Genomic DNA, 13,114 nt, shown 5'->3' on the forward strand with positions numbered 1-13,114 from the left:
GAATTGTAAACAGGTAGGTTGTATGATTTAAAATTGTGACTCATGATATGCGATTGATGGTGTGATTTCAAATTATAATTACTAAATCATGCCCATTATCGTTAAAGATTATACGTGGAAACAAACGGATTCGGTGGTCTTGATATATGTACCATTAAAAGGGGTACATCCATCAAAAGTTAATATTTTTACCACAGAGAACTATATTAAGGTATTTTCACAGAAAAAAAATTCCAAAAGTGATCTACAAATTGCATTAATACTGTTCTCTGGCCCACAAATAAGTTGTGTAGTTCGTACAGGAACAATAGCACACTTTTAAGCTATAGAATTTATAAAATTTTAATGCTTTGTATTTAAATGTGAAAGGAATAATGTTTGAATAAGCCCTAATTAAGGTTTGTTTCCTGAGCCATTCCTGTGGGGAGTTGGCTTTAATGTGACTAGAGCAGGCTACGCAATATGATTTTGTGTTAGTTCACAATTGCCAGCAAAGAGGTGAAACAAAAACACCCAGAATGGTAATTTCCATTAGAGAAAAATTCCTGACCTGGTCAGGGCAAACCCCAGACCTTAGCTCACCAGTCAAAAGCTCTAACCAGTAAACTAACAAATAAGGCATGGACAAAGAGTCCATGAATAAAATATATATTTAAGTCAAAAAAAACATAAGGAGTTTTAAGTTTCTAAAGTTGTCAAATTAAAAATGTTAAGTCATTTCTGAAGTACTTACTAGTGACATTTCAGTTAATGCAAAATAGTTGTAAACTCACTTTTTTTTATTTGTCCACAAAAATACTTATTATGTGTGTATTTCCAGTTACCCCCTGAATGGTTATACTTGAAACACAAATGAAAATCTTAAATTGTATTACTACACACTTATTTAGTGAACACAACTTTAAATGCATGAAAATTAATTTAAATTGTCAGTGTGCTTTAAATGAGATAAATGGTGATATTTAAAATAGGTACAAAAAGTGTAACAAGCTAGGTATAGTATTTAAAACATGAAAATTGAACTACAGTAAATTAAACAGTTATAATGAAGACAAAGCTTTATATGTAATTATGAAAAGAAAAAAAGAAAACATCCTTTTCTTGCAAAATTTGTAGCTACAGACCCAATAATACATTTTACATTGACAGCGCTCACATCATCTAGAGGGAATATGTCAATATTGTTCACTTAACTTTATTTTATTTGCTTACTTGATCGTGAATTTATACATATACATATTTTATACATATGTATGTATCACCATGAATTCCTAAAATCTGGCCTACAAAAGCCTTAGTTGTCTCTTTATTTGTACCTTTATCATAATATGCCTGACACACCACAATAAAATAATTTATCTTTAGTTATCCGTTGTCATTCATTGTCATTCATTGTCCCTTGTCAGAAAATATTCCTCTTAATTAAAATTGGTGTTAGGTTGGTCCTGTTGAAGTTCATACTACTGGTAGAATCGTGTATGCTATAGTGATTATCATTATCACTACTATCATCATCAATTGTCTGTATCTTTTTCTTCATTGTTATTTTCCTTTTTTTGGCGCTATATTTACAACAGCATATCTTCCTCACACATTGGTGGAGTTAGTGGTTTAGATGTATTCTGGATACATTTTCTTTTGTTAGCATGCTGTATATTCACCTGGTTGTTTTTGGCCAATAACAATCTCTGAAGATCTTTACAAACACTGTTTCCTGGTGTAACCAGACTTTTTTTTTCTTTATGGTTACATTTATTTGAGTTTCCTTGAGTGTGTGTGCAGTTTGCATTAGTGCATATACTTACTTCAATAATTTCAGAAATCTTTAACTCTTCAAGAAAATCTTAAAGAGAATCATACCAAGAAAGTTCAGTTGCATTCTGGTTGATTCCTTCAGAGACTACTGGTACACATCCAGGGAGTTGCTTCAAAACTATCAGATTCATCTCAGAGGAACCATTTCTTGCTAATTCATCCAAACATTTTTTCAACAAATGAAGGAAAAGTCTTTTCTCAATGGTCGTCAGTGCTTTGTCATTCATTCTTCAAGAACTTTGTGCCATGTCCACTTAAGGGGCCTGAAATATGCTGTGTCAAGTGGTTGACACCAATGAATACTGTTTGATGCAGTAAAATAATAGAATGTTATCTTTGCACTCTTGTATTACTTGCAAAGAAATGTGACTGCTGAGATGATCACCAATGAGAAGTTTGGGAGACTGTTTATCGAATGTCTTGAAGTATGGCAAGATGATCGTGTAAAACCAATCCACAAAAAAAATTACATTGAACCATGGGTGAAACTCTCAAGGATTCCCAGCGGGGCCTGTGGGATCACATTTATCATTACTATTTCAGTTACAATTTTGCAAGCAAAAGTGGGCCCCCCCTCAGAGTGGGATCTATGCTCATGCATTGAACCAACCATTTTTTTGAATTGTTATGCGTAGCACCTTGAAGCCCCTCTTCTGACCGAGAGCCATAAAAATGTTCCGCTTTATAATGTACGTAATGTGGCAGGACACCTGATGCTGAACCACTGACCATGTTGGATGTACTTATTTTGAATGATCATTCTACCTGGGTGCTTACAACCTATGAGTAATAATTTTTTTTCCTCTTGAGGATCATCTGTCATGTTTGTCTCATCACAGTTCGCAATTAGTTCCAGAGTTACTCCATCCAGTAAAAACTTCAATTTCTCAAAATATTCTTTAATCATTTCAATACTGACACCTGACCTTGCTCTACTTATATTCTGACAAACGTTCGGGTAGAAATGATTTATTTCTTTCAAGAAAACCCCTTACCCATTCTATTCCAAGCATGTTACCTTTGAATTGCTTTTCTTCATTGTCTTGTTTTTCCGGAAACCCATAACTATTAGTCGTATATCATACTGTGTGAGCGGAAAACCTAGTTCACTTGCTAATATAAGTGAGGCACATCTCAATTACTGGCGAAAGCCATTAGTTAACTAACCTTTTAAGATGCTTGCCATGTAATTTCCTGCTAAGCTTTTCTGCAAGTACCCCCTACATCTTACTTGCTTTATTCAAAGAAATGCAACCCTTACCAATTTTATCCAAAGATTTTAGTAAGGTTTCAACTGAAAAATTCTTACAATTTCGAGCATCAGGTGGTCTATTGTATTGTCTTGGCATCTTGAAACTGAAGAAAAAAAATTATATGAAACATTATTATTGCTACCGGTATTTATTCTATAAAATTGTGAAAATAATAAATACATCATGGAGTAACTTGAAACACATGTTTCTAGTTGGCATTTATAAAAATAAGTAATTAATAACTAAAATCTAAAATCTCCAAAGTGATAAAGGAATCTGTTTAAGTTGCATTATTTAAAAGAGTATTTTCAACCTTAATTTATCAGCACAATATGTGAAACTAAGATGATGCCAAAAAACAAAGGAAGCAGTTTAATATTTGTAGTTTTTAGGTAAACATATTTAATGGGGGTGAAATCTGTTGAAAATATAATAAACACTAACAATATATCCAGTAATTTTAAGAGTTAAGCTATGAAGATAATATTGTTGCAGATTCTTTCTATGTCAATTATTCGTGATTTTAAAATCTCACTATACGAAAGTAGAGAAAATTCCTTATCTTTCAGATTTTGCATTTGCAGCATTGAAAATGGCCAACCTTTATTTACATCTGACATGTGAAATAATTGTGTGGCCAATCATAAAGACTAATAAATATGCTTATCTCTTTAAAAAAAACACTCACTGTGATTTAGAAGTCCCCATCATCTTCAGCCTTTTTAAACTGTACAAAGTATAACTTTAAAATTATTTTTATGCATTATAAAATTTTATTTTTATTGAGCCCTGTCCAATTCACATTTGCTTCCAAACCAGAAATCAAACAATACCCAAAAAATAGAAATACAGACGAGGTATTTCAGTAGTCCTTTCAGCGAAATAATTTATTTGCGACTGGAGGGCAAATTTTATTGCAATGTAAATTAACGGAATGACTGTGCCGTGCATTGCAGGCTCATTTCCCACCGTTCCTGTTCGAAGTGTTCTTGTGGGCTGCGGTGGACGAGGCAGAGAGCCAGTGCACCATCGCTGAAGAACAGGCAGTCTTCCAGCTGTGCAAGAAGGAGGCGGGGGCGTGGGAGAGTCTGCACTTGGAGCTAGGCAAGGCAGAGATGGTCCAACTGCGGCAGAAAGCCATCGAAAGAGCGCAGCAGGTGGCAAAAGAGCGCAGCAAAGAGAAAGCTGGTGAGTCAAGCATTCAAAGAGAATGTTTATATCATGTGGTATAAAATGACAAGCTGCAAACAACATCAGTTTCTGGTTCGGTTTGTGTTATGGGAGTATATCCGTATGTCACAATGCAACATTGTATTCATAACACTCTGGCCACACATGTTACAATATGTATCAATAAAATTACCACCAAAGAAAAGAGAGCTACAAATATTTGCCCAAACAATTCTCAAGGGTGCACCAGTTGATTTGATAGTTCAAAATATATGAGAAATTTTAATGAACACATGAACAAAACATTAATTTATTACATATATTGAATCACAATACACCAAGTCTTCAACATAGAATGCTTATTTGGAAAAAAATGTCTGATTAATAACAACACAGGGCCCAGTTATTTATCAATCTAGGATGTGCCCATGTTAGTGCTGAAATAAATCCATTAATACATAAATTGTCATTATAAATATTTAGAAGCTGAAATTTATATATATTCTTTATTGGTTGTCCCACATTGTGGTGATTACTGAAGTTTAAACTACTGGTTTAAATTATCCAAGTTGTGTTAACACTGTAGTTTTCCTACACATTAATACATCTGATGTATTTTTATGTAAGTATAAGTCTCAATAAATAAAATGCCCGGTCAGGTAAAATATTACTGATAAGAAAATACTGCTCTGGCAAAATAATCACTGAATTGAAATTAGCGCTAAATTAATTTAGTTGTATTTCCTAAAAACTTCAAATTAAGTAATACCATATTGAAACACATATTCTTTTCAGATCGTCATTGATAACAAACTTTACCTATTAACTCAATGGTATTCTAAAATTCATCAATGAAAAGAAAAATATTTCAAGAAAAATTCTTAAATTTTAAGTAAATTACAATTAATTAATTACTTGTATCCAAAACTGGTTACTGGTAGATACTTAAATAATATGAAAATCCAAAAGAAAATCAATTATATTTGCTCAACAGTAATTCGCCTCAGTAAAAAAAAATTTTTACCTTTATCAAACTAGCTCCTTTCAATAGCACAAAGAATCTTTTAAAATCTATCAAGACTACTGAGGGAAAATGCTAAGTTTATCTGGAATAGTTAAGTATACAAAATTGATCAAAGTTAACTTTAAACTATTAATTACCCAAACTTTAACAGAAATAAATGAAAATAAGTAGAAATTTAGATACAACTAAATATTTCACAATATTACTCTATTACAAACTAAAACATTCATATACCTGTAGCAACACTATATCATTACCATACATATATTTGAAGAAATATCTCGTCAATACAATATCTTCAAGAAATAAAATCTGTAGTCTTTCAGAGTAGTTAGACGAAGTTGGTGTACTCAAAGAATGATGATACTGCTACTGAAGAAAACTATCACAGTCCAGATAGTACGTAGCGAAGTATCAGATGCAGTCTTGTAGTAGTATGTGGTAGAAATTAGTTTAAAATCAACTACTCTTTATTTAACTACTCGCTTATTAATGTCTTTACTAGTGTCAACTTCCCATTCACTAATCTTGCTTCATAGATAGTCTTTAAAACTTCGGTGTAGAACTAAATTAATAAATATATTAACACATACAAATTGACAGTCCTTTTTCAGTCTTGTTCATTCAACTTTTTCCAAAGCTAATGTTCTTAATAAAACCTTCACTTTTTTGTCCCCCTGCTCTTGTTTTAAAGTTAAAACATTTGATTACAAAGAGTATTTAGTCTATAGAACAAAACTTAACAGTTTCCACAGAGATGTTAAGAAAAAGCATAGAGTAATGCTGTAATTTAGAATCAAAAGAATATAATTGGTGTTATCAAAAAAAAATACAATAATTAAATTGTCTATTAGCAAAATTCAGTACAATTTCATTACAAAGACTTTATAAAAATACATTTTACAACTCATGAGACCCTTTATTATAGCTAGGGCCCAAGGCAGAGTACTTTGATTTGCTCCAACTCATTGGCCAGGCCCGATCCTTCGTACCTACGTAGTGTTAGAAATTGATTTTTTCACTGCGTCATCACCTAACCTTGCCACCAACAAGTCCAGGGACAGAAAAATCTCCTACATGTAGCTCCATGTTGTTCTGTCGCTTGTCAAGCCAATCAGACTGACTTGCACTTGGGATACTGTGCACTACAGCTAATCCCAACATGCTAAATCAACTTCCGACAGTCACTCTCGTCCATTGCAGCATAAAAATCCATTTTAAACATAGCCTGCTATACGCCTGTTCAAAGTTGACAGCATAATAGGAGAATTAGTTTAATATTTTAAGACATGACACGAGGTAGTCGTTGACTTCCGTTTATTTATATAAAAACAATGCACACAGAATCAGATGATGCATGATGCTACAAAATTGTTGCATTCAGATACGAGGCAACATCAAATGACTTCTCCAACTTCGTTGTGAGCGACTGTCATAATTGTTAACAAAGGCATGCTGTAGTGTGTTTGTAGCTGACAAGTTAAAGATTGTTTTTCATAGTTCCTTTAATTTATTTTTCCTCAGTATGGGGCTGTGTGCAGCTAGATTAGTATTTATATTACAGGAAAGACCTATGTTATAGAATCTATCTTTGAAGAAGAATAACAATTTGATTTTAAAAATGCGGGAAGACATAACGTAATGAAAATACTATGTTAAGCTTTCATGATAAGTCAGTGTTAAGCTGCCGCAAACATTGTGTGATGCGCCATGTCGCGTCGCTTCTTGGTGATTCTGTGTGTGCTCAGACTGACTGACTGAAGGAAACCAATCAGAATGTTTTTGAAAGCATTGAGGTTGACTGGACTGCTCTGTATCTTGTGTGAGGAGCAAATGTGGATGAGTGCATGTGACCACAGTGAGGAAGGACCAGCTGCAGAAGCTATCCGTGCGGGAGCAAATACAGCTGGACAGCGAAGTGCGGGCTCGCATAGAGGAGCTGAAGAAGCGAGCCACCGATGATGCTCTCGCGGACCTGCAGCTGTGGAAGGAAACGGCCGTGCCCCACCGCACAGTTGCAAGCAGCTCGCACCACCCAGCAGGCGGGGCTTGGTCCAAGAGTAAGTTCCCGATGGTTCGAGATTCCAGAGACAGTTCTGCGACTTCCCCAACATCAAAAACAAAGCTCTCTCTAACCATCTGGCATCTCTGATAAAAAAACTGCTGAGGCTTTAAAAAAAAACACGATTAGGCCAATGTGCCAAGATAAATAAACAAATTTATTAGTACCTTCACCCAGGACAATTTTTCCAGCAGATATGATGGTAAATCTCAAATGTAATACATATTTCAAAATTTTTAAATCTGAAATGAAGTTAACTACTTGAAAAAAATATTAAGTTTGTCTAAGATAAATATTGAATAAGGTACATATGCAGGGCCGGATTTAGAGGTCTGGAGGCCTCGGGGCAACAGAGGAGCGGAGGCCCCCTGGCCCCAAATTATTTTCCAAATAAAATGAACAATTTTTTTCAGTCTAGTTTTCCAATAAATAATTTATTGTGAAATCAAGTAGATTCTCTTAGTATTTAAAAACATACATAAATATAATCGGAGACAAGAATTATATGAAGTTAAATTTTAGTGTTAATGAATATTTCTGTTAATATTTAACAATAATATAATCATGTAAGTACAAAGTACTGTAGGTAAAGGTAAAACAGCAAAAAAAGAATATCAAAGGAAAAGATGATTACTAGTGTTTACTTGTCAGAATTTGAAAGATTGTTTTTCCGAAGTCTCTATTGTGGGGGCCCTCCGTTTGTGGAGGCCCCGGGGCTTTCGCCCCGGTTGCCCTCCCCTAAACCCGGCCCTGTACATATGCACAATGCTCAATTGGGGTTTATACACAAAGTTTCACCTACTGATTATAATATACAATATCATACAAATACTAGTTCAAACCTGATACAGGATTAAATATGTGGTAGTAGTACCATTATTTTTCAATGATTCCATAATTAATTTCCAAGAACAATTAAAGTATATTTATGATGGAGCAGTTGTCTCTCTCTTTGCAACTTATGCTTTAAACAAAATACTGCTAATCAAAAATTATAGCAGTTTTTTTTCTCCAAAATAGTTTTTAAACTTATAATATTCTGAATCAACCAAGTTGCCGGAATTGCATTTCAAAACATTCTGGAGAAGAAAATATTGACTTTACAAGCTAGTGTGTTAGCATTCATCTAACTAGGGCAGACTGTATTTGGTTTGAGCCCAAACCACAGTAAGACTTGCACTCACTAGTAAGCACTGAATCCATATACTGTGTGGTTAAAAACCCAGTATTGTCTTGGAAGATTTAGTCATATTAAGCATTTCATTACATAATATTTAGAACCATTTAAACCTTTTTCTTTTACAACTCCTATTTTTATTGCTATCACATCAAAAAATGGCTTATAACACCCATCAGGTTATATTTAAACCTGATATATTCTTAACCCCACTGGAATATAATTGAATTGGAAACCAAGTACAGTATTTAATTTCATATCAGGCTCATTTATGATATACAGTTGTTTTGTGCATTGAAGTTCAATACTTTCAAATGAATTAACAATAAAATGATGTACTACATGTATTGTTTAAATGTTATTTACTGTTGGAGAATCAGGTGAAAGGAAGATTGAATCCAAAACTCCTAGCAACATCTTCGAACTGACAGAAAGTGGCTGTGTGCCAGTACCACTGCCTCGTCGTTCAGGAAACATCGAAGTGAACTTTACGGTGCGTGAATTTCCAACTCCATGTCGAGAGTCCCAAGCAGAGGAAGAGCAAGCAGTAAGTCACTCTTAAAGTTGCACACGTAGTATTTATAGATTTACTCATCAATATTATTCATCACCTTTTAAGTTCCATACAGGGACAAATCTAGAGGGGGCAGTTTAGAGGGGGTGCACAAGTGCCTACAAATTTTTTATTGGATCTTGAATATTTATAGGATTTAGGTAAATTAACAATAAAAGTATGTTTGGTTTTTATGCTCAATAAAATTCTTTTTTTAATAATGTAATTTTAAATTAGTAGGGTATCACAACTAAAACATATACTTTTTTTTTTTTTTTTTCATTTTATGTGTTTACATTGTACCTTGAACCCTATATTATTGCTATAAATACAGTTCTATGTGACATAAAACTTACACTCAAATAATGGCACATACACAGGTTTGATCAAATTCAACTTAAAATTTTACAAAGAATATGCATGGATGCCAAAAATAAGTGCCTGTTACAGTAATTGCTGTTGGGCGGTAATGAATTGGTGGTACATATTACAATATCTGCCCCAGGCGAAGGAAAGCCTAGATTCGCCCCTGGTTCCATACTCAATTTGAGACTACATCCTACTAATATTATAAACGCGAAAATTTGTAAGTATGGATGGATGGATGTATGTTACTCTTTCACGTAAAAACTACTTAATGGATTTTAATGAAACTTTACAATAATATAGCTTATACATCAGAATAACACATAGACCACCTATTAATATGAAATTCCATCCCTAAGGGAGTGAAAAAGTGATAATTTCATTTTATAACAGAAAAAATCACAGGTCATAGACATACAAATATTGAGTGAGCGTCATTTCTCTATGTCTGCCACATGATCATACACATAGTAAGGTCTGGCAAATTCATATTTTTCTCCTTGGTGAGACCAGCCCGCTTAGTGGAGCTCCCAGCGGCTAGCAAAATAAAGGCGCTAATAACGGTTTTGTTCTTAACTTCGTCAATAGATAGAGTTGCCTTGAATTTTAAACGCACCATCGTTTGATGCGTTTCATGTCTTTAATTTTCGTTTGTTTGTGCCGTATGCGTTCCTATACCATTCATCCGATTGCGATGAAATTTTGTTGATTTGTTATGCGCATGCCCATGAAGGTTACTGAGACGGTATAACTATTTTTCAATAGTTGGAGCACGAATCGTGTCAAAAAATGTGTTTATTTCATTTTATATAGCGGCACTTCGTCTGTTTTTGTTGTATAAGTGTGCACGCATGACAGAATTTATTTAAATATAAAAGAGAGACAGAGATAGTGTGATAAATATATATATATATATAGTGAGATAGAGACGGAGAGATAAGTTGAGATAGAGCGAGGTATAGAGAATGAAATGGGTTAGATAAAGAGATACGGTATACCTATAGATGTATAGAGCTATATAGATACTTATATATAGATGATATAGAGATAGTGGGAAGTATATACATATGTAGATATAAAGAGATAAATAGAGATAGAGAGATACATAGATGTAGATAGAGATAAATATATATAGAGAGATGGATAGATGATTTGTATATATGGAACTACTTGAAACATTTATTACAAAACAAAATTGAATGAGGCATTGCAATGCAGGCCGAGCATTAGCTAAATAATGGAATCTTTTCAATATTATTAATCTCTTATTTTTCAGCTTTTTTCTATAGTGCTTTATAGAGTCTAGATTACATATAGACCACCAATTTTTAGATGTATACAGGTAAATAACTATATACTGGCAGAACAACATCTGTCGGGATCTGAAAGTGATATAAATTATTTTGCATACTTGACATTCAAATTACGAAGACAATTACTAACTACATCTGATTTCGAAAAAGGTCCCCTTCACCCTGTGTTCAGCCCGGGCAACACGGGTACTGCAGCTAGTACCAAATATTAGACAAGCAAGGTAGGTATTCAATAACCAATAAGTCCTACTTAATCATCTTTAGAAATGTTTATTTACTGTACAACATACTCACAAATCTGGGACCGTCTTGTAAACACATTACACATTCAACTACACCACTGTTATATCATATTACTTTTATTTTAAACTCAAGCAACCCAAACTTTTAAAGGCACCAAATAAATAATTAGGAAAAATTATCATGTCTAATGCATGAACCAACATTATAGAAAGATTTTACATGTTTGAAACTTTTATTTTGCCTCATGCTTATTACCCCTCTGTCATCTTTGCTTCTAGAGCCACATATAGTAGACATCAATTACATGACCACATGTATTTATACTGTAAATACCGTAAGCATGCTCAAACCAAATTTTAAACCTCTTAGTTTTGTGAACAGTAAAATAACATGCTCTACTCATAATATATAAGTTTTTACTAATAAGTTGTTTACATTAGTCAAGTCTGTCCCAAGAATCTGAGACTTAATCAATTCACTGTTTGCCACTGGGGTAGATTTCCTATGGAGTAGATTTTCACCACTAAAAGAGTAAATTCAGCTAGCAAACATCACATCTAAAAAAATTCAACATGAATTTCCTAACTATATTCAAATCATTATCCTCGCACATAAGCAGTTTTTATCCGTATTTGATCACACATTTGATGCATGTACACTTTTTTTTTTAAATTTAATATTCAGATATAACATACATAAATAAGTTTGTGGTTTTAAAATTTTTCTGCTAATAGTTTTGGAAAATTCTGCACCTTGGCTATTAAATCACACACAAGAAATAAATCCCTTTAAATAATTATTGGTGGTAAATAAAAAAACCAACATGTAAATGGTATGAGATCTTGTTGACGTGCGAACGTTACTGAAGGACTACCCTCTTGCTCTAGTGGCTGAAGCAGCAGGCCGAAGCACGCAGACAGGTGGGCTTCGTGGAAGAGGACCTACGACCAGAGGAGCGCGACCCCGTCTGGCTCAAGGACAAGGGAGAGTGAGTGGTTGCGACGAGTGTCTCAAACACACAAGCTTTTATGGTTTTATTTTCAGTACAATTTCATTTTTAAAACTGGATATTTAGATGTTATTGTTCTTATTTTTATGAAATCTGTTTATTAAAAAAGATAGCGTATTACTGAACAAATATGATACTTTAATGTTCCATGATACAAATTTTCTTAAAAAAAATTGTCATTTTGACTGATACATGATGCTATCTCAATTTGATTTGTAATAAGCATGACTAACTTTGCAAAAGAAAAAAAATTAATCTAAGTATTTCTGTGTTTGAAAAATGTTCCATGGTCATAATTTAAAAATGAGCCATTAATAACAGTTGCAGGATTCAAAATAGTTAACTTTAACCATTCTTTTTTTTTTATTAAGTTGTTGTACAAACAAATTACTTTCATTGAATTTAATATTTAAAAATTTAGGTATGTCTTTAGAGTTTAGTTTTAATTGAAACTGCTGATGATTTTCTTAATTTTAGTTGTTTAGCCATACTTTTTGGTACATTCACTTGAATTTCTATGTTATATGACGTATTGAAATGTTTTTCAGTTTCATATCAGTTTTATTGCAATTCACCATATAATCTTGACACTACCTATACAGCCTTACAAGAAAACTATGCCTGAATGAATGAATGGTGCTTTACTTCTTGGGTATCCTCAAAATCAGGTCATGGAGAGGTTACGGGAGCATTGACGGAACGAATGGATTGGGAAATGGGACCCTGATAAAACCCACTAGATCATGGCAATGTCAAAAATCCAGGGTTGACTTTGATTGGTATAAAAAAAGGGGGGGGAGGGGTGTAAAGGATTCAAAGGGGAGTCTTTGGTCATGAGTCAAATTTGGTTCATATTATTGTTTGAAAATTTTTTTATCTGTAATATGTAATATATAGGGACAAGAATATATGGATTATTGCGATAAAACTGAAATAACACCAAAATGCTACTAAAATTACAAAATAATTAGCATGTTTAAATGAAAATTTAACTAAAATCACAAAAAAAAATATCTTTTAATATAGGAAATTCAATAAATGTTTATTATTTAGCATGAAATTTATACCAAAATGAATGCACTAATTTTTTCCATGCCTTTTTTGGATTTTGTTACTTTTTTTTTAACAT

At 33.2% G+C, this 13,114-nt stretch overlaps 2 protein-coding genes across 3 annotated transcripts in view; one reads left to right on the forward strand and one right to left on the reverse strand.

The window, feature by feature from the left end:
- Nucleotides 1-13,114, forward strand: part of LOC134541059 (dynein axonemal assembly factor 4) — a 26,617-nt gene continuing 13,503 nt past the window's right edge. The window contains exons 1-5 of one of the 2 annotated variants that reach the window (XM_063384204.1): nt 1-211; nt 4,025-4,256; nt 7,122-7,322; nt 8,876-9,048; nt 11,864-11,964. In XM_063384204.1, the coding sequence (XP_063240274.1) occupies nt 89-211; nt 4,025-4,256; nt 7,122-7,322; nt 8,876-9,048; nt 11,864-11,964 (830 nt within the window). In that variant the 5' untranslated portion in view covers nt 1-88. The remainder of the gene's footprint in view (nt 212-4,024; nt 4,257-7,121; nt 7,323-8,875; nt 9,049-11,863; nt 11,965-13,114) is intronic. The other variant, XM_063384211.1, reaches the window with a different exon arrangement.
- Nucleotides 10,989-13,114, reverse strand: part of LOC134541050 (uncharacterized) — a 12,020-nt gene continuing 9,894 nt past the window's right edge. Inside the window, exon 2 of the mRNA XM_063384194.1 lies at nt 10,989-11,917. The gene's annotated coding sequence lies outside the window, so the exon portion shown is untranslated. The remainder of the gene's footprint in view (nt 11,918-13,114) is intronic.

The sequence above is a fragment of the Bacillus rossius genome, chromosome 1 (assembly GCF_032445375.1).
Source record: "Bacillus rossius redtenbacheri isolate Brsri chromosome 1, Brsri_v3, whole genome shotgun sequence".
Classification (NCBI taxonomy): domain Eukaryota; kingdom Metazoa; phylum Arthropoda; class Insecta; order Phasmatodea; family Bacillidae; genus Bacillus; species Bacillus rossius.